The sequence below is a fragment of the Diospyros lotus genome, chromosome 2 (assembly GCF_014633365.1).
Source record: "Diospyros lotus cultivar Yz01 chromosome 2, ASM1463336v1, whole genome shotgun sequence".
NCBI lineage: Eukaryota > Viridiplantae > Streptophyta > Magnoliopsida > Ericales > Ebenaceae > Diospyros > Diospyros lotus.
In genome coordinates this window covers 35,312,241-35,338,460 of record NC_068339.1, presented here as the reverse complement: position 1 = coordinate 35,338,460, position 26,220 = coordinate 35,312,241, and the positions used below count along the sequence as shown (strand labels likewise).

The 26,220-nt window shown below is 38.6% G+C and overlaps 2 protein-coding genes across 2 annotated transcripts; one reads left to right on the top strand and one right to left on the bottom strand.

Moving 5' to 3' along the window:
• The first annotated feature begins 1,132 nt into the window (after positions 1 to 1,132).
• Positions 1,133 to 19,492, top strand: LOC127794911 (transcription elongation factor SPT4 homolog 2). Its single transcript, XM_052326210.1, has 5 exons — positions 1,133 to 1,326; positions 1,633 to 1,724; positions 1,873 to 1,928; positions 18,627 to 18,688; positions 19,198 to 19,492. The coding sequence occupies exons 1-5, from the start codon at positions 1,234 to 1,236 to the stop codon at positions 19,246 to 19,248; spliced, it is 354 nt and encodes a 117-aa protein (XP_052182170.1). The 5' UTR covers positions 1,133 to 1,233; the 3' UTR covers positions 19,249 to 19,492.
• A 2,284-nt stretch (positions 19,493 to 21,776) lies between these two features.
• On the bottom strand, positions 21,777 to 25,008 carry LOC127794908 (serine/threonine-protein kinase ATM). The gene is made up of 2 exons (XM_052326209.1): positions 24,842 to 25,008; positions 21,777 to 24,772 (listed from the first exon to the last, which is right to left on the bottom strand). The coding sequence occupies exon 2, from the start codon at positions 24,757 to 24,759 to the stop codon at positions 22,237 to 22,239; it is 2,523 nt and encodes an 840-aa protein (XP_052182169.1). The 5' UTR covers positions 24,760 to 24,772; positions 24,842 to 25,008; the 3' UTR covers positions 21,777 to 22,236.
• Positions 25,009 to 26,220: the final 1,212 nt, after the last annotated feature.

Below are 26,220 nucleotides of genomic sequence, written 5' to 3'. Positions count from 1 at the left end.
TCTGCATATTTATTTCTATACCTTACAAGCAATCATAGCTCTTGCTTCCTTGTGGACAATGTCGAGAATAGAGTTGATAAATTTTTCTCCTTTCTTGTAGCGGCCTTTGCCCTAGTTGTTGCATATGTCGAATTGGCTAAACAAGTTGTCCTTAGCTGAAAAAAATTGGTTGTAAGAGCTAGACTTAGACACTATCCATGGTCTTAAACTCCAAATTCATAAGTACAATTCTAGAGACAAAGTGGCCGTAGGTTGTCATGTTATAATAGAGATTGATCCTTTTGAGTTGAAGATCGAAGTCGCCATGGTAGCATCTAGCAGGGTCAATGTCATTCTTAATGTGACCAATTCCCAAAACTTGAACCCAATAGAAAGGGAGATGAAGTTTGGATATCTGAAGATGACACACGTTGTTGAGTTGAAAAGTCCAGAAAAAGAAAAAATTGAGTCTTTAAACCATTTGGCCTTAGAACTTGAGTTGTCTCATGGACCCAAATATTAATATCTTTCTAATTATATATCTTGTACGAAATATATATATATTTTTCTAGTACAAAGTAGTGTAGATTAACGAACTCATTAACTTATTTAGATTAGTAAACTGTTGAAATAAATAAATTGTGTAATTATTAAACTTTCAGTATTTAGTATATTATTTATTCTCCAACAATATTAACAATGTTTTCTTTAAAAATCATTGTGAAAGTACACAAATATAAGAGAGACCAAATATTATATATTAAAATTTTATATAAATATATATTGATGTATTATTTATCTAGTATATGTTTGTGTATACATGTACACATGCATATTGTATTTGTGAGTATGTATAAAGTAAAGCACACAAAGTCCAAATAAATAAAAATTAATTTTAATGGTTGAGGATATATAAGAATAGGTAAAAAAAATTAATCTAGAATTGTTTGATTGACCAAACGAAATACTCAATCGACTCAATCTTAGCACTTCTTAATTTAGCGGTGTTATGAAATTGATATATATTTAAAAATTCAAGGTTGGATATGTTGTTGTTGTAATGGATTAAATTTCAGATTTCATGAATGTTTTTTTTTTTTTTTCTGGTAATTGTGATCAATTTTATGTAATACGAGGAGGGTTAGCTTTCCAAATTCCGACCTTCCCTTGCCAAGTTGCCGTGAAAGGGGTAGAGAGAGAGAGAGAGAGAGAGAGAACAGCTGCGGAGCAAAGTGGAGGGGACGACAAACAAACATGGGAAGTGCAGGGGCGGCACAGATACCGACCAGCTTTGGCCATGAGCTGAGGGCATGCCTTCGTTGCAGGCTTGTCAAAACCTACGACCAGGCATTTCCTTCTTTCTGTCTTTGATTCTGTGAATTTTCTTTTCGGTCCTTTTTCCAGTTAGTTATCTCTGCTGGATCAGTCTACTCTGATTCTCTCTTTTTGTTTCTTTTAGGGTTTTATTTTTTTCTTATACTCTATTACTTCCTTTTCCTGTAATGTTGTTGCCCGTCGCCTTTTAGTTGCTCTGTGTAATTTGTTATGTGTTTGTTAATTGACAAATTCAGTGTATGTATTGCTTTGTTGTATAATTCAATTGATTACTTTACCTCTGGGATGGGGTCTGTTCATATATCACATGATAATCAGTTCAGGGAATCGGGATGTGAGAACTGCCCTTTCTTTAAGATGGACGAAGATCATGAGCGTGTTGTTGATTGCACCACTCCTAATTTTACTGGGTATGTTAATTAGTGCTTCTACACATCTCCCTCCCTCTCTCTTTCCCTTCTTCTATGGTATAATTATGCAATGACAATGGGGTACTCCCCTTAGCTTTAAATTATCAAAATAATGTTTAGACTTAAATTTTTGTGAGTTGTCGTGCAGAATTATCTCAGTTATGGATCCGAGCAGGAGTTGGGCTGCGCGATGGCTCCGTATTGGTAATGTCTGACCACCTTTCCCATCCTATTTGTTCATCTGGAAATTTTGGTCAAAATATACAACACTTAATTATGGAGTATAAAATGCATGAGTAACCTAAGTTGAAGATAATTTTTTGGCATTAGCTCTATAAAATATTTGAGCTGTAGTTGGTGATATAAAATATTTTTTCTTTTCCTCCTTTTGTTTTCTTTTCTTTGTACCCTTTAAAAGCTAGAAAATAAATCTGAGCACTGCTATAATGTTAGCGAATTTTAATATGTTTAGGAACATGCGAGGAGGAATGACATTCTTCTTGAACTAGAGTTTGCTGGTAGTATCTAGATTCTATGTTGAGATTGAGGTATATTGCCCTAGCCTGTCTAGATCTGTGCCAAGTGTCCACGTCATGATGCATGTGCACATCATTTAAATTGCAGGACTGGCATAATGTCCGTAGATGAATTTGTTTAGTATTGTGATCTTGGTAAATCTTGCAAATACTAAAAACATTGGTCTTTTTGAATTAGGAAAAGAAATAAAACTAAAAAACTAGAGGCTGCTGCAGAAACTTGGTAATAAAACATGATGGTAGATGCCTGCCTTGGTGAGTCAATATGAGCTGACTGGTGACTGTCAGATTCCATGGAGGGCAACTAAATGCATCCTGTGGACCCTTTCTACAGCCAGTGTTAAGAAAATGGAAACTACTAAATTATGATTGCAATTGGAAAATAAGAAAAAAAACAAAGGAAACAAACTCTGCAACTTTACTTTTGAGTAAGCATATTAGGCTTCTGAACATTGACATTGATGAACTTGTTTACCAAAAAAAAATCTGCGGGTACATTCTTTTGTTTTAAGCTTCAAAAGACTAGTGTAACTGTTCAACCATTCAACTATGTGGTAGTGTGACTTGTCAAATATGACCAAGCATTTGGTTGAACAGTACTGGTCAACTGGCTTGGTGATTGAAAAATTGGGATATGCAACAAGGGGATCAGCATCAATTGCAATGAATGAGAGATGGTGAAGAATTTGTCCTTGCTGACTGGTTAAAAGTAGGGGTGTGCATTTGGATAATTTGGGTCTGTAATGGGGTGTTTGGTGATGAATTAAATTATTCTATTGTGGAATTGAACCCAACCAACATTTAGAAAAACCAATTTAATCATTTTAACTGAAATGGCTGAATTAATTGAAATAACTAAATTATAAAGCTATTCAAAGTGTTATGTTGGAAACATTGAATTTAAAAAAAATGGAATTCCGCAACTTTTAAGGCAACAAAAGTATTTTATAACATGTGCGCATATTCATTAAAACATAATATAAACTATATAAACAAATAATAATTTCGTCAATATCATAAAATGTAGGTTATCTTTGTATAATGATTTTATAACTTGGTCGATTCAGTAAAAAATCAAAATACTAATCTCAAAACCAAAATGAAAATGGAAATTGATTTTTTTTAACCAAAAGTGAACCAAACCAAATTTAATTAAAAACTGAACTGAATTAATAGAAATTAACCTGTTCGGTTCAAAAATTTGGTTCTAACTTAATAATACTAAGCCCTAGTTAGAAGATCTTTGCGATCAGTTGTTTCAAGGGGGACTTAGGCTGCTGAGTGTCAAAGCAGATTGGCTGCACCTCATTATGTGAGTTAGTGCTCTGTCTTTGAATTATGGAGGCCTTGGCTTCTCAAAATCTATAGCGTTGGAAGAAAGGCTGCTAATGGTGATTAGAAAGTGAAACTTGATGGGGGTTCGCAGTGATGGCATGTGTGTGTGTTTGGGGAGGGGGGAGGTGTGCAGTTACTCAATTGTGGTTGAAGAATCGTTGATTTTCTTTCTGCAGTTACTCAATCTAGGCTCGATGATATTGTTTGGTTGAGCTTTTCTGTGGCAAGAGGATGGAAGGTACATACAATGCTTGGCAGTGACTAACACTGAAGGAGCAAGTGTATGACATCTTATGGTAGCCAGGTTGGATGGGGATGAGGATTTACAACCTAGTCTCCCTCTTGAGATTGTGGGGTTTCAAGGTGGGTCACGTGGGTGTTAAGAAGGATTAGGAGTTTTAGGGAAGATCTATCAATTTGGGCCCTTGAAAGGGAAGCTTTGAACCTGTTTGCAGAGATAAAGGGTGGAAGAGAAACTTAACATCAGATTAATTTGACGATGCGGTTGGATTAGAGTAGTTCAAGGCAAGGAAAGGATAGTAGTCTAAATTATGCAAAAAGAGTAGGTCCTACCCATGGGGGCAAGGAGTTGGTAGCAACTAGATCTTTAGTCTTGTGAAATTTATTAATGTGTCTTTGAACATGAGTGGTTTAAGTAATCTTCACAAAAGAGAAGTTGTTAAAAGCTTGTTGAGAAGGTTGAAAGATATGAAGAAGTTTCCATACTTGGTCAAAAACATCCTATTGCTTATCTTAGTGAAAAGTTGAATGAATCTAAACAAAAGTACTCCACTTATGACAAGAAATTTTATCCAATTATCCAATTCTTGTGTCATTGGTCACTTGTCAACATAATGATGTATCCTCTACTCGCACCAGGAATCTTTTGTTTCTTGAATTTTGGAAAGAAACTGAACCATATACATGGTCATTTGACTGAATACATGCAAGTCTATTCTTTCATTGTGAAACATTGGCCAAGAGTTGAGAATAAAGTTGTTGATGCTTGTTAACCACATTGAATGTTGAGGTCATAGGGTATGAGCGTCTTAAACTGGACATGCCTTGAGTTTGGAGAAACCTTTCTAACCTCAAAGATTTTCACCTTTAGGATGGACACTTCTTTGAGTCAATTGAAATGCCAGTAAGAGATTTGTTGATGTAGGAGACTCATGAAAGATGCCTTACAAGATACTTTGAGTGTAACAAGACCATAAGTAACTAATTTATTGGGAAAATCTAAAAAGAGATTGGGCAAGTTGCTTAGTGTTTCATCTTTCTGGCCAAGAAAAATGTTGCCTCACCTTATTATCTGCCCCTGGTTATCCGTGGTAAGATGTTAGCATAGATTTTGCCTTGAGTCTTCCCCTTGCCTCTAAAAAGATTGACTCAAAGTTTGTTGGTTGTGAACTGTTTTTCCAAAATGCCCATTTCATCCCTCATAGAAAAACTTCTATTGCCTTTAAGGTTGCCAAGTATATTCCATTAGGATTGTCACGTTATATGGCCTTCCCAAGATCATAGCGTCTGACTGGGATGTTCTCTTCACTAGTTATTTTTGGAAAACCCTGTAGCATCTAGTAGGCACCAAGTTGAAATTTTCTATTACATACTTTCCCGGCCCAGTGGAAAAAGTCAATAGGTTTATTGGTATAGCTTATAAGTGTGGTACATTGTTATAAACATGCTAAGCTTTTAATCTCACTCCCACGTCGCCTCATGTTAAGTGTGTCTAAATCAATTGAGTCATTTACGCAACATATTCATGACGAATCAATAAGCAGCTTGAGGTAAGTAATGCATTATACAAACTGTGAGCTGACATTTATAGGTGACTTGCTGAAATTGATATTGGCGATCATGTTGTGATCCATTGTAGGCTAGAGCAGTTTCCTCTTAGAATCATCTTCAAGTAGCAAGCTCGTAGTGCGGGTCCTTTTAAAATTCTAAAATGAGTTTGACAAATGCATGCCATGGATATACAACTTGACCTTGTTCTTTAGCTTGACATTTATCATTGAAGGCCTTTTTGCACACAAAAGTCATATTAACCCACATGATTATCCTTACACCAACCCAACCTATTGAACCTCAATTAGAGCCCAACACTTCACCACCATTATTTTTTCCCCTTGCACACCAGGGTAAAATTGATACAATTTAAGATGAGACTGTTTTTAACATTAAAGGTTCAACAGTTCCTGGTTTGTTGGGAAGGTCTTTCTTATTCTGATTCCACTTGGATTACCAAAGCCAAATAATAGCAGCTTGACCCTGGCCTATTAGAATTATACAAGAGTCGGCAAGATCTTCCCATGGCGGCAACGGGTTCTTTCCACTCTAAACAAGTTGGTGTTCATGATACTGGTTGACCACTAGTGACATGAGTATATGGCATGCGACGAGAAGATCATACAACCACTTTCCTTATAGTTGGGTGATTGAGCAGTTAAGTGTCCAAAAAATTGAGTGTGAGATTTTCTCCTATTGGGGGAGATTGATAGTATATTTGAACTATTTTAGTTTTTGATTCCTAGCTTTTACATTTGGTAGATTTGTTTGAAACATTGAGACTTGAAATATTATCTTTTTTAGTTTAATGTCAGCCCCCTTAAGTAGGCATTAGTGATGTAATTAGAGAGGAGGTTGATTTGGAATAAAATTTTGATTTCTTCCCTTTTCTGAATTCTAACTCTTGAATCTTCTTTTCTCTCTGTACTTATTCCTCTTATTCCCTAGATATGTTTTCTCCCCTCCCTGATTTTGTTCTATTCTCCAATTTTCTGTAATCTTTCTTGCTGTCCTGCATCAGTATACATATGACCATCTAAATTGGGGACCCCTTTATGAATTGGATAGGATCCATTCCGGGGACATATGGATTGGTTTGGTCAAGTTTAGTGTTTCTTCAATGAAGGGTTCTTAGTTTTGCTTCAGAGGCCTTTATGCAAGGGATCCACTTTCTTCATTTTTCTTGAAAATTTTGGTAATGGAGGCACATAGCCTCCTTTTGTATAAAAATAGCAGCCTTTGGTGGGTTGATATGTCCAAGTCAGGTCCAAAGGAACACTAAGGTTTTTGTGTTACACCAGCTTTTGCAATGTTATATTCATGATTTTTGCGGTCCTATTGGACAGACTAGGGGATCTTGGATGTGTTATTGTATTTCAAGGTCATCTTAGATAGGATTACTCACTAACCTTGCTAAGAGTGAGATCATTCTTGTTGGGATGGTGAATTCTGTAAAATCTCTTGAAAATTGGGTTGTAGATTGAGAGAACTTCCTTCTTGGGTCTTCCCTTGGGAGATACGTCAAGTCTAGAACTCTTTGGGATGAGGTGGCCAATCTTTTTTGGTTGGCCAATCTTGGTAGTGTATTGGTTGAAGCAGCACTAGAAGGGCCTTTCATTTTGTGTAGGGGCGTGTGTGTGTGACGGGAATGGGGTGGAGACATTGTGGACTAGTTCAAGTACCATTCATGAGTTGGGGTAAAAACTATAGTCCATTGCAAAGTGGTTTTTAAGCATTAGAGATTTAAGGCTGTATTTGACTGTGCAAACCTTCCAGCCAGGAGGAGAGGTATTGGTGAGTACTTCTAATATGTCAAAGGCACTGATGAGGGCCTCATAGATGATGGTCTTCGATGGCTTCAACTTTCAGTGTGTTTGTTGGTGAGAATATTGGTTGGGGTTCTCAAAATGGTGGGTAGGGCTCTTATGCCCTCAGTGAGGATGGCGATGGTTGATTACTACTCCAGTGACTATGGTGCTTTGTTCTGATGGTGATTCACAGTTGCTCTGTAAATGTTATGGTGACTTTGCTAAATATGGTGTCCTTCAATGGTATCTGCTAGAGTCGACAATGGTGCCTGATGTTGTGAAACAGATGTAGTGTTGTTGCTGATAGGCTTGTGGTTGTAATGATCTGATGCTGATGACCAATTCAATGGACTTCAGACTGTTTCTATGATGATCCCAATGGTTGCATTGATGATGTTTGAAGACAATGCTGCTGCTGCACTTGTTTTATGGAGTGTTACATGAATTTTTGTTTGATGCCATTTGACAGAGATGATGGTGGATGATTCTGTAGATGGTGCTGTGAGGAAATACAATGGACTTCCGTTGTGTCGCAATGGTGATTCTGACGACAGTGGTGGACTCAACTGATGTTGCCGAGGGCTCCAATGACATGGATTATGATCTCATTGTTGTTCTACAAGATGGATGCTGTTGGTTATTGATGAAGATGAATGCTGTTGATGTTCTCTAGATGGATTGATGAAGAAGTGCTATTGCTGGAAGTTTCTGGTTAATGAAGACGGGAACCATTGTCGGAAGTTCATAATCCTATTTATAGGCTAAGATCCCAACTAAAAGATAATTAACCTAACTTCAATTATATCAACAAAATAAATAAAAGATAAAATTCAAAGATAAAAACTAAATCAAATAAGATAAATCAAAATAACTGAATACTCTTAACTAGATGGATGTGTGGATGTACAAGGATGCAATTACAAATGTGGTTATTCATAATAAGGTTGGAGGAGCTTTTATTGAAAAGAAGATTTGTGAGACACTGTTAGGATGTTTGGTTATTTGAGAAGAACATTGGTAGAGTTTTTTATGAGAAGAGTGGATGGAACGGGTGAAGTCTTCAGCAAAAGAGATTTCCTATAACAATTTGGTGGGGAACACTTACATTTATAGAAGATATAACAATAGATAGATATGATAGGCGAATGTTAATTTATGTGTTGAATCCTTGATCCAACAAAGGTAACTCTCCTCTATTTAGAAGAGAATTCGGCTGGAATTGTAGAAGAGGGAAGGGAATTTGAGAATTGAGGGAGAAGGATCGAGAAGGAGAGAGAGAGAGAGAGAGAGAGAGAGAATAGGCAATTCAATTGTATTGGATGCCTTTCAAATGAGCTAGGACAAAGCTTTTATACTCGTCCTTTGCGGGAAGTTGGTGCTAATAAATTGTTGTCACTCCCGAATTCAAATTAAAAAACACTCATCTAATTACAACATATTATTGCCATAATTCCCCCTTAATACAATAGTCCCAACTTAGGAACACGACAATTCCCCCCTCCTTAAACTACTTATTGTCCTCAAGAATGTAGAGCAGATTGGCCGCACTGGGAAATTGTTGGAGAAGATTTGGCAAGTATTCCTAGGTATTATTGTTAGGGTGTAGTGATGACCACTGAACTAATAGTTGGGTTAGGGGAGCCCCTTGTTGGTAGGTTACCCTTTTGTCCAGAATGGGTACTGGTGTGGTTGCTGGTTCTTCTCCAATGAGATGAGAGGGAAGGGCTTGCCTGACCACATTATTTCCAGCTGACTTCTTCGGGAGAGAGACATGGAACACGAGATGAATGTGTGTTCCCTCAGGTAATTGCAGCCTATAAGCTGCCTGTCCAATCCTTGCGATAATTGGATAGGGGCCATAGAATTTGGGGCTCAATTTAGAAACCAGCTACTTAGAGAGGGACCTCATGTGAGGTTGGCTGAGCTTGAGATACACTTCTTTCCCTTCCTCGAACAGCCTTTCACTCCTTTTCTTATTTGCTAGTTGCTTCATTCGGATTTGGGCCTTGGCCAATTTCGTCTTCAAGGTTTGTAGAGTCTGTTGCCTATGCTGTAAATAGGCATCCACGACTGCTACTGTAGTTCGTCCCCCAATAGATGGCAATAGATTAGGCTTGTAACCATACTGGGCTTCAAATGGTGTCATATTAATAGAACGGTGGTGGCTGGAATTATATCACTACTGGGCCAAGCACAACCATTTGTGCCATCCCTTAGGTTGCAGAAAAACAATAGCACCTCAGGTAAGTCTCAAGACACTAATTCACTCGCTCGGATTGGCCATCCGTCTCCGGGTGATAGGTTGTGGACATGTGGAGCTTAGAGCATTGGGACCTCAGTAACTCTTGCCAAAATAAGCTAGTGTACACCTTATCCCCATCAGAAACAATTGTTCCTTCTTTAATAATTCAGTCAAGGTTGCTAATCACTGCATAGTTTTTCACAAATCGTCTGTAATAACTAGTCAGCCCCCAAAACTCCCTCAAAGCCCTGACATTAGTTAGTCTAGGCCAAGCAACCATAGCAGATATCTTCTTAGGGTTTGTGCTAACTCCATCACCAGAAATCACACGCCCTAAGTACTCCACTTGTTTCTGAGCAAAGGCACATTTGGACTTCTTGATATACAACCGATTGAATTTAAGGACTTGGAATGCAGTCCTAAGATGTTCTAGGTGTTGGGAGAAGATAGGGTTGGAGATCAATATATCATCAAAGAACACTAGCACAAATTTTTTGAGATAGGGTTCAAAGATGTGATTTATCAGTGTCTAAAATGTGGTTGATGCATTGGTTAATCCAAATGGCATTACTATAAACTTGTAATGTCTATGGTGGGTTTTAAAGGTTGTTTTTGTAATGTCGATTGGGTTCATTCAGATTTGATGGTATTTGGATCATAGGTCTGGATTGGAAAATACTGAGGCATGGCTTAGTTCATTCAATAATAGGTCTTCAATAATTGGGATAGGTGTTGGAGAGTCCTAGGATTCAAGAGGACCTCAACGTAGATAATAGTCCAAAGCAAAGAAGAAGTCTGCAGGAGATATGGGCTTCAGTTGTGGGCTGGCACATCAAGATAAAGGAGAAGAAATAAAAGAGAAAAACAAGATAAGACTCCTAACCAAGAAGGAGAAATTATAGGAATATAATTTGTAAATTATCCTGTAAATATTTTCAATTATGTTATTTATCATCTGCTAGAAGTTAGGAAGTGATAGCATAGAAAGCTATATATAATTCCTCTTTCATGAGAAATAAAGTATGAGTTGATTTCTACCAAATCAGTCTCTCGCTTCAGGTTCCATACCTTAGGAACCAAGTTTGTTCATGGTATCAGAGCTCGGCTCTTCCTAGTCCAAAGATTCGAATCAGATGGAGCCTCAAGATCGTGAGAATGCAACCCCAACTGCAGCGGAGTTTTCCGTGAGTTCGGATCTTCAACAACCGGCGACTTCAACTGCTGTAGCGCCTAAATTTCCCTGGGTGATAGCCATTCTTTGCATATCATATCACCCAACATAGGTTGAACGGAAGAAACTTTAGATAATGGTTTCAATCCGTAACCTTGGTGATTAAAGGCAAAGGAAAATATGGCTAACTCACAGGTACAATCCAAACTCCACTAGAAAATTCAGTAGAATATCAAAGATGGGAGATAGAGAATTTGATATTGATGGCTTGGATTATCAATTCAATGGAGCCCAAGATAGGCCGACCCTATCTATTTTACAAGACAGCCAGAGAAGTGTGGGAGGCTTTTCAGGAAATTTATTCCGATCTCGAAAATACAGCTCAATGCTTTGAGATTAGAGCTGCAATTCGGAATACCAAGCAGGGCAATCTTGGAGTGACTGAGTACTACAACAACCTAGTGGAACTATGGCAGGAGATGGATCTATTTTATGATCCTAGCTGGAAGTGTGCAGATGATAGCCAAAAGTATAGCAAGATGTTGGAAAAGGAGACGATTTTTTATTTTCTCCAAGGGCTCAATCCAGATTTAGATGAGGTGAGAGGAAAATTATTGGGTACCAAGCCTTTACCATCTCTTAGGGAAGTGTTTGTGTTGCTAATTTATTACTTGAATCAGTGTTGCATGTGCCAAACTTAAGTTGCAATCTGTTATCAATAAGCAAACTAACGAGAGACTTGGATTGTATTGTAACATTCTTTCCTTCATATTGCATTTTCAGGACCGATCCTCGGGGAAGTTGATTGGCAGTGCTGAGGAGAAGGATGGACTTTACTGGCTTTCTGATAACAAGGATTCTCTTAGTCAAGTTTCTCATAGGTTTTCTCTTATGGTTAGTTCAGATTCTGAAATTTTGTTATGGCATAGACGCCTTGGTCATCCTAGTTTTTCCTATTTGAAACATTTGTACCCTAACTTATTTATCAATAAAGAAAAAGTGGTACTTAAGTGTGATCATTGCATCCTTGCTAAACAAACTCATAGTACTTATCAGTCAGTCCCTATACTCCTTCTAAACCTTTCTATTTGATCCATAGTGATATATGGGGACTGGCTAGAGTACCAAACCTAAATGGGGCAAGATGGTTTATAACCTTTATTGATGACCACACAAGAGTGTGTTGGGTATACTTGATGAAAGAAAAATCTGAGGCATGTGCAATCTTTCAAATTTTCCATAAACTTATTTTAAATGTCTTCCAGTCCTCTATTTGTATCTTTAGGACTGACAATGGCCAGGAATACTTCTCTCACTCGTTTACCCAATATCTCAGTACTAATGGGATCTTCCATCAAAGCACTTGTCCTTATACCCCTCAACAAAATGGAATAGCTGAAAGGAAAAATTGACACTTGCTTGAGATGGCTAGATCTCTTATGTTCACAAGTTCTATGCCTAACAGATATTGAGGGGAGGCAATCTTAATAGCTGCTTATCTGATTAATAGACTGCCTTCCAAAGTCCTAAAGTACCAAGCCCCACTGCATAATCTCACTTCCATCTTTCCCCATGCTTGTATTTTAAATACTCTTCCTCCCAAAGTACTTGGATGTGTGGTGTATGTCCATCAAACCAGTCCAAATCAGCATAAACTTGAACCAAGAGCATTAAAGTGTATATTCATTGGGTATTCTCCTACCCAAAAAGGTTTTAAATGTTTCTGCCCTACATCACAAAAATTCTTCATCTCTTGTAATGTAACATTTGTGGAGAATGAGTCCTATTACTCAAATACCTCTCTACAGTTGAAAGATAATCATTGGGATCCTGCAGTACCTATGCCTATTTCATTACCTATACCTCATCTTAACTCCAATAATGGTCTTGATCAAACTGCTACAGCTGATCATCCTCAGCCAGCATGTTCTGAACCTCATTACTCAAGCCTATCATCTCCTCAAGAACCCCAAATCCCAGCTGAATCTATGGAAACTGATTTAGGGGATGACTTGAACCTAGAAAAGCCAATGCAAGTTTACTCAAGAAGAGGTAAACATCCAGCTCCTCAAAACAGTCAACTACTAGAACCGAGGGAAAGTCCAATGAATGAGGAAGAAGTTACAGCAGTTAACAGTGACTTGCATCTCCCTATTGCTGTTAGAAAAGGGGTAAGATCATGTGTGAAGCATCCTATTTCAAATTACTTGACATATTCCAGGTTATCTCCCGAATTCAAGGCTTTCACCACTAATTTAGATACAGTGGCTATACCTCGGAATATTCAAGAGGCATTAAATGATCCCAAGTGGAAAGAGGCAGTGATGGAAGAGATGAGGGCACTAAAAGGCAACCACACATGGGAAGTTGTTGACTTTCCGGAAAACAAGAAGATTATAGGCTGCAAATGGGTATTCACCATCAAATACAAATCAGATAGGAGTGTGGACAAATACAAGGCCAGGTTGGTTGCCCAATGTTTCTCTCAAACCTATGGGATAGATTATGAGGAGACATTCGCACCAGTTGCAAAACTAAATTCCAATTTGACATCAATTTGACTCAAAAAATGATTTGTGAATTATTCCATAGATTATAATCTCTCAAAAAATGATTTGTGAATTATTCCATAGATTATAATCTCTTTGTGAATTATTCCAATTTGACATAAAAAAATGCATTCTTGAATGGGGAGTTAGAAGAAGAAGTATATATGCGGATTCCACTCGATTTTGATACTGAAGAAGGTGGCAAAGTGTGCAAATTACAGAAATCTCTCTATGGATTGAAACAGTCTCTAAGGGCATGGTTCAAAAAATTCAGCTCTACTCATTAAATTTGGATACAAACAAGGTGAGGCCGATCATACTCTCTTTGTTAAACATGCTGCTAATGAAAAAAAGTGTATCTTAATTGTGTATGTAGATGATATAATTATTACAGGAGATGACATTCATGAGATAGCAGCCTTGAAACAGAAGTTGAAAGAAGAATTTGAAGTCAAAGATTTGGGTGAAATGAAGTACTTTCTTGGAATGGAAGTAGCAAGGAGCAAACTAAGTATAGTTATCTCCCAACGAAAATACACTCTTGATCTCCTAAAAGAAACTGGAATGTTGGGTTGTAGACCTAGGTATACTCCATTAGAAAGAAATTGGAAATATGTGAAGAATGATGATGACTTGGTGGTTGATAAAGACAGATATCAAAGGCTTGTAGGGAGGTTAATTTATCTCTCCCTAACTCGCCCAGATATAGCATATGCAGTGAGTGTTGTTAGCCAGTATATGTATGTTTCGACTCAACAACATATGACAGTTGTGTACCACATATTGAGATACTTAAAAGAAACTCCTGGTAAGGGACTATTGTTTCAAAAGAGTGATGAAAGAGGGGCTAAAGGGTCCTCTGATGCAGATTGGGCTGGATCAGTAATAGATAGTCGTTCAACATCTAGATTTTGCACTAAATTATGGGCAAATCTAGTTACATGGAGAAGCAAAAAACAATCGATAGTAGCAAGAAGCAGTGCAGAAGCAGAGTTTAAGGAAATAGCCCAAGGCATATGTGAGCTTATTTGGTCAGTAAGGCTTATGGAGGACCTACAAATACCTCTAACTCAACTAACAAGACTATATAGTGATAGCAAGTCAGCCATATGCATTGTTAATAACCCGATACAACATGATAGAATGAAACACGTCAGGATTGACCACAATTTCATCCAAAGGGAAATTGATGAAAGAGGCATAAAGCTGCTTTATATCCCTACAACTGAGCAGGTAGCAGATGTGCTGACTAAAACCATTTCAAGACCTGGTTTTGAGACCCTTATTAGCAAGCTAGGAATGAGAGATATTTATTCCTTAGCTTGAGGGGGGGGTGTTGGAGAGTCCTAGGATTCGAGGGGACCTCAACGTAGGAAAAAGTCCAAAGCAAAGAAGAAGTTTGCTGGAGATATGGGCTTCGGTTGTGGGCTAGCACATCAAGATAAAGGAGAAGAAATAAAAGAGAAAAACAAGATAAGACTCCTAACCGAGAATGAGAAATTATAGGAATAGAATTTGTAAATTATCCTGTAAATATTTTCAATTATGTTATTTATCATCTGCTAGAAGTGAGGAAGTGATAGCATAGAAAGTTGTATATAATTCCTCTTTCATGAGAAATCAAGTATGAGTTGATTTCCACCAAATTAGTCACTCGCTTCAGGTTCCATACCTTAGGAACCAAGTTTGTTCAATAGGAAATTTATCTTTGACTGTTATAGTGTTTAATTGGTAGTAGTCAATACAAAAATGCTAGATCCCATTCGTCTTTTTCACCAAGAAGACATGTGAGGCAAATGGGCTTTTGCTGGGACAAATTATAGAATGGTCCAACGTCCAACATTTCTTTAACTAATTTTTCAATTTCGGTTTTGAGTTTGGGAGGGTACTTATAAGACTGGATATTAACTGGTTTTGCATTAGATTATAGGGGAATAGAATGGTCAAATGGTATCTTAGGGGAAAGGTCCTTAGGTTCTGCAAATAAGTCCCAAAATTCAATCAGTAGTGTATCTAGGGAAGTCAATTCATGTACCTACCATGGGGATGTTGTTTGATTGCTAGTTGCCATTATACATTGTCCCTTCTGTTCCCCTTGATCCTCCATCTCCTCCCTGGCTTCAATTGAAAATAATTGAGCCACTTAGGAGAGTTTGTATTTGAGCAGCTTCTGTAGCCGTTTTCCCTTAATCATCTTGCAGGCCCTTGATTCCACATTAACTGGGAGGGTTACCCTATCCCTTCTCCAATATACTTCCCATCTTGTTGAGTCGAAGTTGATAGGGCTTACCCCCTTCATCCAATCAACCCCAAAATGATCCGATATCCTGTTGATATGTTTGCCTCGAGTCATCCTAGAAGATTAGTGAAAACAACAATAGTTTTATCGGTTATAGTGTAATAGACAGTTAGAAATAATACCCAAATATTATTAGTTTGTATTTGAGGGTTAAACTGTAATTGTCCTATCCTAGTCGATTATATTGGGATGTCCGCCCTCTATTATAAATAAAGGGCAAGGCGTAGCTGAGAGAGACATACACAAGAGAGTTCTCATTTCTATTGTAACGGGTATCGTTTGTTCCGAGAGAGAAAGGCTAGTGATTGTGAGATAGCTTTGTAATCTTGAGGGAACAAAGGCTTGATGTACTCGGGAATAGGAGGGAGGGAACTAGTTGTATACTGATCGCTCATTCGGAATAAGAAAGATGCTCAAAGGGGTGTTTTGACTGCTAAATGGTTGCAATTTTTGCGATCCGAACCATGATAAAAACCAGTGTCTTGTGGTTTGATCTTTCTAATTTATATCTTGAATTGTGATTTCTGTACTTTCTGTTTTGTTCAATATATGATTACTGACTAATCCAAGAGTGGTGGAAGAGTATTTGTGAGAGATTAAATCATCTATTCTCGTCTAAACTGGTAAGTCTAAATCAACACATCCCCCAAGCTTTAACAGCCTTAGATCAGCTTCAAAGGTTTCCCCCTACATCATCCAACAAAATCCCAAACAAGCTGACTTACTCAACACCTTACTCCCATTTGCTACCGTCATTGAGAGGGGCTGCGTATTTGATAGGTCACAGTTCAATCTCTTGGTTGTCCCTTTGTTAATGAAACTGTGGGTACTTCCACTGTCAATCAATACCATGAGAGTGCCTTTTTGAACTTTTCCCTCGACTTTGATGATCTTATTGCTAGCCACTCCCTTTATGGCGTGTTGTGAATTTGCTCCGTTATCCTCCTCCCAATCATCAACCACGGCCACGGTTTCTTCCTTTGCATCTTCTTCTATCTCGCCCCCTTCTAGAGAGCAATTGTCTCTTGCATTGGTGTTCGGGGAAGTACTTATCCCTACACCTATAGCATAGTCCTACTTGTCTTCATTGTTCCAAAAGTCTTCCTTGCGTAGGAGTAGGAGGTGGCAGTGCTTGAAACTTGGTCCCTACCCCTGCTCTGAACATCTCCTTTCCTTGCACCCTTCTCGCGGGTTGTGTCAGGCCATAATTTCCTCCCCTGCCTTGATTCCTTTGATTCCTCATCAAGGCTTCTATCGTCAACTCCTACAATAGGGCATTCTCAGTCGCTTCTTGCACCATTCTTGGCCTCATCATCTTCACCATGGGTTTGAGATCATCACTCAACTCACTAATAAAGCTTGATACGAAATACTCTTCGGTTATGTAAGGATTCCGATTGAGCATAAGCGACTTCAACTCCTCAAATTTGAGTTGGTACTCCTACACCGATCCATTCTGTTTTATCTTATTAAATTCCTCCACTATATCCATGGTTCTTCTCTCCCTGAACCTCTCGCACAATCCCTTCTCAAATTCATCCCAATTGTAGTCATTCCTCACTCTTGACCACTCTTGGAACCATACATTCCCTGCATCGTTCAAATAGGCCACTGCCAGATTGACTCTCTGGTCATCTGCCACCTGGTGTATACTAAACAACTTCTCGCACCTCTGAACCCACCATCGTGGTTTCGATTCATCAAACATAGGTAATTCCAATTTTAGAAAGGAAAATTGGAATGGTTTGAATTTACCTGAACTTCCGACCTCCTCTCCACACCATTATCTCCCACTGCTGCTGGATCAATCTCCACTTTTGACGATCCAGCCACTCTTTGGCTAGTGCCAATGCTTGGTAGTATCGGATTCATCCTTTCACGAGGGGGAATATTAGGGGATAACCTCACCTGAGCCTGACTTGAGAACATTAGCATAAATATTGCATCTGATCGCACAACATGTTGCTCTGTTCTCTCATCTCTTCTCGGATCTCATTGTGCATGTCTCTGCGTAAACGATCTAAGGCCTCCTCCAACTTCTTATCAACCACCACTCCAATTGCATCCTCCATGGTTCCTACTCGCGTTTGCACCTCCATCAATATCAATCTGTCACTTGTTGGAGTTGCAGTTATGTTTGCTTCATTGCACTAAAATCGTTGGAATCCGTTGGCCAGGAGTGTTGCTCTGATACCATTTTATCAAATCCTTGATCCAAGAGAGGTAACTCTCCTCTATTTAGAAGAGAATTAGGCGGGAATTGTAGAAGAGGGAAGGGAATTTGAGAATTGAGGGAGAAGGATCGAGAGGAGAGAAATTTAGAGGGAAATTGAGAGAATAGGCAATTCAATTGTATTGGATGCTTTTCAAATGAGCTAGGACCGAGCTTTTATACTCGTCCTCTACGGGAAGTTGGCACCAATAAACGGTTGCCACTCTCGAATTCAAATTAAAAAACACTCATCTAATTACAACTTATTACTGCCATAATTTCCCCTTAATACAATAGTCCCAGCTTAGGAACATGACATTATGTAGGGACCTATTGGAATTGAGGATTGATATGTTATTTTGCTACTGGTGAAAGGAAAAATATCTTGAAGGATAAATTCTTGGAGAAAAGTGGCATGCTATTGGGAAAAGCTGTGATAATCATTTTCCTCTTAATGAAACCATGCACGTGTTGAAAGTTGCCAAATTCTTATATGCTCGACCTGACTTGGCAACTCGAGGACATTTCTTCCCTGTTTTATCTGGCTTCTTTCCAAGCATTTGTATGAATTTTGGTTGTCAAGCACATTTGGTGGGAACAGAAATATAGGATGTTTGAGGACGATGGATAATTTTCTTGTTACATACATTGTGCTGAGTGATGGCGATTAATTTTTCTGAACCTTTTTAGACTTTAGCAGCAGTGACGGATTTCACAGGGGTGGGCTGTTTCTTCAATGAAACTATTCTATTCTAATTTTGCATGCACTTGGATCCACGTGTGAGATGTGCCGCCCTTCTGCCATCTTTTTTTTTGTGTGAATAATATATAGTGGCCATGGAATGAATGATATTGGATGTATAATTGAACTAATTAGTTTTCTTTTCTTTTTATTATTTGTTTCCATATAAAACCCAGCTTTGTTGACTACTTATATCACCATTTTAAAACATTTTCAGGAAGATTTGTCCCTGGTTGTTACACGCTGGCAGTCTCAGAGGCACTCCCAGAAGATCTGCAGGTTTGTAATTTTTTTTGTACTTGCTGGAATTCACGAATTTTGTTATTACTGTGGAAATTGGTCAGTATTACCTTCTTCTCTTCACAAGGCGGCAAACTACATTTCTATGCAATAACAGCAGCTAGCTACATGGATGGATGGATGTGTCTGTCATCAATCCTTGCTAGAAATCAGTCCACAATCCACCTACTACTACTACTGAATTATTTCTCAACCCGAAATGCTCCAACTCTTGGGCACTCCTGAATATCTCTTTCTATCATATTGAAAAGTCCATTTGCCGAATAATTAATTATTACCTATATATATATATACATATATATAAAATAAAGCTTGAAACATGTAAAAACTGGGCGCTGGGTGCTGGGTGTGTGTGTGTGGATTTGAATTTATTGTTTGATTTTGTTTTTAAGAAAAGCGCAGGCAGCTTTTTCTAGTGGATGTGATTTTGGATTACTATCGTTCTTTTCTTGACTAATAATGGTTCATTTTATTTATTTTTTTTGTAGAATCTCTGCGAAGACGAACGAGTTCAATATGTTCCCCCGAAACGTGTATGATCGAAGAATGGGAATGGCTGAAACATTATATATATATATATATTTTCTTTTTTTGCTTTCGAATCAACCATGTAGAGGCTTGGCTTGAATATGTATGGGATATGGCGCTTGGCAGCATCTAAAGCTTTCTCCATGAATCAAAGCCCGAGACTCCGTTTCAGTTTTCAGATTTTTACATCTTTTAGTTCATTCAGTTGTTATTTGAACAAAGGAAAAAAATTAATACAAGTGAATTACATCTCAAGATCTGCAAAATAAATTTAATTTATATATTTTGCTTTTGGGTATGTGAAAAGGAATATGAAATTGAGACCAACCTGTTATAATACGACCCTAATCTTAATACCTGTCGGCTCCCACAATTCTCATATCTATGAACTCCACCCAATCCCGTTCAATTTAAATTAAAAAATAATATATATTTATTCATTTCTATCTCAATTTCTTATAAATGTGATATGATAAAATAAGGACACAATATGATATGATTAAAAATGGCAGGTCAGGTTGATGATAGATAGAAGACGCTGGCTAGCTAGCTACTTCCGCTGCTGCTGCTGCTGCTGCTGCAGAGTGAGATCGATACAAAACTACTTTATTTTATATATAAATAAAGCATAATAGTTAGTTGGTTGGGTGGCTGCTGCTTCTCAAATTTGCTTTAAGAAAACCCAAGGAACAACAACAAATGCAATCACCCGGCCCCAATCAATCCAAATTCCAAACACACCTACCTGAGTGTGAGTACTTGCTGCTGCAACATTAACTAGAACAAGCTTCGGCAACAGTATCACCATCCTAACAAGTTCATGCCATGATGAAGCACTTGATAGTTAATGCTCTTCTACTTCTAATACATACAGGCATTGCACTGCACTATTAATCAAGTACACGCAATACATTTACCATAGCTTAGACGACACCAACTTATTTAAGCTTGTTTCATTATACATTGATGATGATCCATATATGGCCACAGTTTATTATTCCTTGTTCTTTGTGATTGAAAGATCACAAATTTTAGTTATAAAACCTATTGGTATTATTGTGCTTTTAAATTACATTTTGGAAAACAACTTCTAGTTCTTATAGTGAGACTCACCATATTATTATTTTCTTTTAACATTAATAGATACAACACTACACTCTGCTACTGTTAACATTAATAGATACACCCTGATACCAAACCCTGCTTCTATTAACACTACTTTTACAACATAGCACAAAGAAACATAGAACACCACAGCACTCACAACAAAGCACAACAATGCCAAACAGATTTATAAAAACCTCTTATATATATATATTATAAAAAAGAAAAATAAACTAGGATAGAAACCTCTTTGAAAGGTACGGACAAGGCTGTGCATCTAAAAAACAGGGTAAATACACTAACCACTCTTGAGGTAAGGATTAATCCAATAGACCACCCCTCTATTTTCAAAAATTAATCTTGGCAATCCTGGGATAGCATCCTTCTGCTATTAAACAACCTTTAAATTTTCAAAAATGGCCTCAAATCTTCTCTTTCTTCCGTTTCCGTCTCTCTAAGGGCTAGCTTCTCACTCCAGTTCTCTTCCCTTCTGCAACAGTGGCAGCGGCAGTATCTCCCTCCCCCTTCTCCCAACAATGGCTGGGATTGAATCCCAGCATTACTGGGTATGTTTCCTTAATGATGCTGGGATTCAAAACCCAACAGTGTTGGGATTAAAAAAAACCCAGAAAAGCCTAGGTTGCCGTGTTATCGAACCCCACGATGGGCAGGTTGAATCCCAACTATTTCCCTCCCACCCCTCTCTCTCTGGCTATCACCCACAGGTTGAGGTTCATGGTGACTAGGGCTTTGTGATCTTTGCATCTCGACCAAGGCTTTGGTTCTTCAATCGGAAAATGCCATCGACCCCTAGCTGGATTCTTCAAATCGTCAAAGAACCCAACAGCCAACTTGGAGTTCAAATAGAACCCCCAGCATCGACACCAGTAATTTTAGAAAAGGGAAAGAAGAAAGGTAAAGAGGAGAAAAAAATACATGGGTACAATGGTCAACTTACCTTATCATCGTATGACACGGGAAGTCCTTGTTATTTCTCAGACTATTGGGAGATCCCTCTAATTATGCCAAGCCTCAGAGTGGTTAAATGTATTTTACCCAAAAACCTATCCTCTTCAACCCCCAAAAATAGAATTGAGACATTTTACAGACCACGGCTCCGTAAACAACCATTTTCATAATATTAGATTAAGAAGAAACAGATGTTACCAACTTGCCAGAATTAGCCATGCTTGTCACTTCCAGAGTAATTTTTTTAAGTAGTAGTATTTTAAAAAAAATTACCAAAATAGTACCGGGCTAAAAATAATTACAAATCTTAGTATGGTAGTACCGACCTAAGTGCAGAAAACAATAAATACACTTGGCAAGTGCGATTATTGATTCCATCAAAAAAACGCACTTGCCAAGCGTGTTCACTAACAAAATAATAAACGCCCTTGGCAATTGCGTTTATTGTTTTTATGAAAAAAAAAAAAACATTGCACGCACATCTCTCAAGTTCATCCATGCCTTTTACCTTTCTAATACTTGTTCGGTAATTATTTCCAACCCAATAATGTTTCACTTCTGCTAAGAGGGGGGTTAATTCTGACACAGTCCTCGGCTAAGAGGGCAAAGACTCCACCGAGTAGAATTCAGAAGAATCAAAACAACAAAAGATGCAGCAACAAGGATATACATCATCAATCAGAGGCCTATAAAGCAGGCTAATTGGTCTTAGCTTCATGGCATGAACTAGCACTGACATATCTACCTCCCTAATTACAGATAATTGATTCTGCTCTCTCAATGCAGTTTAACTCCAACAATCTTCAGTTACTAACATGATGTTCCACAGAGAGAGAGAGAGAGAGAGAGAGAGAGAGTTTATAGCACCCCAAGTCTACCAGTACTTTCCCTTCTAGACAGCCTAAATTGAATATAAGGATCCATATTTAAGAGGAGGAAGATGAGCCTACCATGGTGCTAACCTTCTTCAGCAGGCCTTTTATTTCGCTTTCCAGTTTGGCTCTTGTTTCTGGTGAAAGATTATCCCCAGATTTCTCCAGCATTGACGTCATCATCTCCAAATTCTGTCTTATATAGAAAAGGTCCTGCGCCTCCCCTTCTTGAGTTTTCAAACCATGAGGCTCTGCTGGAGCCTTGGATCCATCCTTGCTCTGGACGGGCATTGGCACAAGCAGGTCAACATCTGCTCCAGAAAGTGCCCTTGAAGCAGCCGAGTGAGGATGGAGGCGGTAGTTGACTAGGGCTGGCCCAAAAGGGCTGCTCTTTTCTAAGCTACGAAAGGCATCTCTAGCATCAGAACCGCTATTGAAAACAACCTGTGCTGTACCAGAATGATTCAAAGGCTGTGTTGCTGATTCATTCACCGGCCCAAACCCACAAAAAGTTGCAGCCAGAGCCTCTTTTGAAGGCACTGGAAATCCATGAGCAAACCTCAAGAGAAGAGCAGTTTCTGAAGCCTCTCCATTAACTTGAACTGTCCCAAAATCAGGTTTATCTCTTTTTCTCCTCTTTCGCTGGGGTTTACCTTCAACAGTAGTGGTGTTCACCCCTGGCAAAGTTTTACCCACCGAGCTAGATTCAGTAGCATTTCCATTCAAATCCGGGATGGCAGGACTACCTTCAGTCGTCAGATTGTAAGCAGGCGTTTTCTCCTTTTTCTTCCTCTTCTTGGGCCCAGGCTTGTTATCAGGCGAAACTAGGCTCATCAGTCCCTGATACTCAACAAATGAGCTATCTTCAGCATTTTTCACAGTAGCATCGGGCTTGCTGTTCAGATACAATGAAGCGGCCCCTCCCTTCTCCTCGTTATTTAGCTCATCAGCATTTTGGGATGAAGGACCCGAAAGTGGCACATCTTTAACGAGTGAGCCAAGGTTAGGATTGTTTACATTCACATCAGTTAAGCCATTATTATTCTTAGTTCTAGATTGCACAGAAGCAGCTTTGTCCCTCTTTCTCTTCTTCAACTCAGACCTGTCAGGTGTAATGAGCTCGGTTGCATGTGTCTCTTGTACCAATGAGCCCGGTGTAACACAGTTCCCATTCAAATCGGGCAAGTCCACCGCTCCTTTAGCCTGCAGAAGCTTTGGCGTTTTTCCTGCCTTCTTTCTTTTCTTCTGTACTGACAGAACATCCCGTGCAGGGCAATCTGTCTCCTGGAAATTTATTACCAAAGACCCCCTTTTAAGATTCGAGATTGCATTTGAAAGGCCAGGAATGTTTTCATTATTTGAATTGACAGTAGCTACTTCCTTCTTCTTTCTCCCCTTCCCTTTAGAAGTCACATTGAGCCCTAGGTGACAGTAGCTACTTCCTTCTTCTTTCTCCACTTCCTTCTTCTTTCTCCTCTTCTTTGAATCTTTACCCACTAAACCAGGGTAGTCAGCAGAGTCATTTATATTTGGTGTGCCAGCAAAACTGTGTGTTCCCCGGGATTCTGTAGATCCTCCTACCATTTCCTTTGCTTCATCTATCGGAACTTCACCTCCAGGTAATGTTTGTAGAAGATGCACCTCTGTAGACTCTTCTGCAGGTTCATGCCTATAATCATCCATCTCCTGGTTGGGCTTCTCATGAAACACAAATCTTCTAAATTCAGAAAAAAATCTATCAACTGAATCAAAATTTTTACTTTCACTAGGATAATAACAATCTAGAGCAGCAAAACGAAGTTCAGAGAGCATATCCAGCGAGCATGCCTTTGTTGCTTCTAGTATTCCTGAAGCATTAGGCCCTTGAATTGCTTTTTTGAAGGCCTTGTTCTTTAACTTCTTCCCAGTATGCTTTCCAATTGGAAGGGATCCTACCGGCTGGACAGAGATCCTGTTAGTGCCTTGCCCTCCTTGGGGAACTCCCTTACCGTTTTCCGTTTGATTTTCTTCTGAATCGGGCAAGTTTTTGCATGCCCAGTTAGTATTTACGTATGGAGGTGACAAATACTTGCTTCTTCTTCGTTCCCTTGATTCATATCCTTTTTTGAATTTTCCTCCACTTCCTCCATCATCAGCAACTTCAACATTTCCATTTCTAGCTTCAGAGTCCACGTTTTCCTCTTTGTTCCGGGAGCTCAGTGCTATTCCTTCTTCGGAGAGCCCACTCTTGCATTTCTTAAGCACGATATCCTTCTCTTCTTCACAAAGCTCAGCTAAGTCTTCAACCTTATTTTTTGATACTGTACCCACTGTAACCCCCGACTGTTTCAGTCCATTTTCAACACTATGTTTAAGATCACTTGTTCCCCGTAATTGATGTATTGGCAATTGGCGGTGCCCGATGAAACGATAGAAGGCTGACAACCAATTTTTCGTAGAAGCAATTTTGAGCTTCCCAGGTGTAGAACCATCATATGCAAGGCATTTGATTAATGCAAGAAAATTTCTAGGTTCAAACTCAGTAATATTTTGACCAACTTTGAACATTTTGTCTTTTGGCATCAAAATCCCTTTCATCCTTCCGCATGACCTGCCAATGAAGCTGTCACGACCCAAAAATAGCAGAATTGGTGGGATGTGTCTATGAAAGAAGAAATACCAGAATTGGTGGAGGAAATACCAACAGCGTCGGACCGTCCTCCCCAAGCGAAGCGAACCACCGCGGCCGGTTCCTCCAGGCAGCGACGAAGCCACCGAGCACCCTCTCCAGTCGGAGGAGCTCGCTGTGGCACGATCCAGAAGATGAACGGGCTCGCCGGAATAGGCCCCTCAGTAGATTGCAGAAAACGGGATAGGAATGAGGGAGGACAGAGACAGAGATATCGCCGGGGGGGAGTGAGAAAGAAAAGAGAAAAAATCGATGAGATGCACGGGGACTCGCCGGAAACTGGCCGGAATCGCAGAGAGGAGAGGAAATCTCTCTCTCTCTCTCTCTCGGCGTCTCTCTATACAGAGAATGGGGAACCCTAGGTTCCCCTTTTGTGTACATATCTACCTGCCGGGGCCCCGCGACCAGGCCGCCCAGATGGGTTGCGGGTCGCCCCATCAGGTTCGCCAAGTTGGCGGGTTCTATTTAACCCCCATTTTTTTTTCTTTTTTATTATTACTTGTTATCTACTGTTTTATTATTATTATTTTTTGTTATTAATTAATTTTTTTATTTTAATCTATCTATCTATCTTGATATTATAAAATTTTGCCCATAATGTATTTTCATCTTCTTTAAAAAATAAAATTTAATTAAAAAGACTAAAAAAAATGAGTTCTTAGTTCGTTTTTTTGTATTTTAGTTTATTTTTGATATATAATTAGAAAAACATAATAGATTAAAATATATAATAAAAGATATTATAAATAGAAATAAAACTATTAAAAAAATTGAGTTTAATGGTTCTAAATGATGTTTAATGTTACTTTGAACGTGTATTATGATTTAGGTTCACTTAGAAGACAAAGTCCTCCTAAGAATTTGCAAAGAAGTAGAAAAAAATGGAGTAAAGAAAAAAGAAAAGTAAGTTTTTATTTAATCTTGATATCCTAAATACACACCATCCTCACACTTTATCCTATTCTCTATACAATTGTTGGGAATTCTACTCCTACATGCATCTCATGAATCTTCTATTTTCATTTCATTTAACTCATAATTGTAGCAATAAATTGGCAGTAATCCAACAAGAATTCACATTCTCCCACATTCTGGACCAACTGACAAGAATTCTCATTCTCCCACATTCTAGACTTGGTCCCTTAATCTCTTAGTTTAGTAGGAACTTTTCTCTGCCTCTTGCTTCTTCTTTTGGCTATAGTTGGTTATGGTGGCCTCTAACAAGTTCTCATTTTCCTCCCTTCCGAAAATGCATTTGTCCTCAAGTTTGAAGTTGGAATGTATAGCAATGAGTTGATGGTAATCTTCCCATGTAATCACTCCTCCAAAGGTAGTCCCTGCCACTAAACTAGACTTTGCTTTCTCTCTTG

Bases quoted from the DNA above. Each gene is read 5' to 3' on its own strand.
- LOC127794908 (XM_052326209.1), bottom strand. From the start codon at position 24,759: ATGAAAGGGATTTTGATGCCAAAAGACAAAATGTTCAAAGTTGGTCAA.
- LOC127794911 (XM_052326210.1), top strand. From the start codon at position 1,234: ATGGGAAGTGCAGGGGCGGCACAGATACCGACCAGCTTTGGCCATGAG. The intron at 1,327-1,632 runs GCATTTCCTTCT...CATGATAATCAG, and splicing joins TTGTCAAAACCTACGACCAG to TTCAGGGAATCGGGATGTGA. The intron at 1,929-18,626 runs GTAATGTCTGAC...AAACATTTTCAG, and splicing joins TGCGCGATGGCTCCGTATTG to GAAGATTTGTCCCTGGTTGT.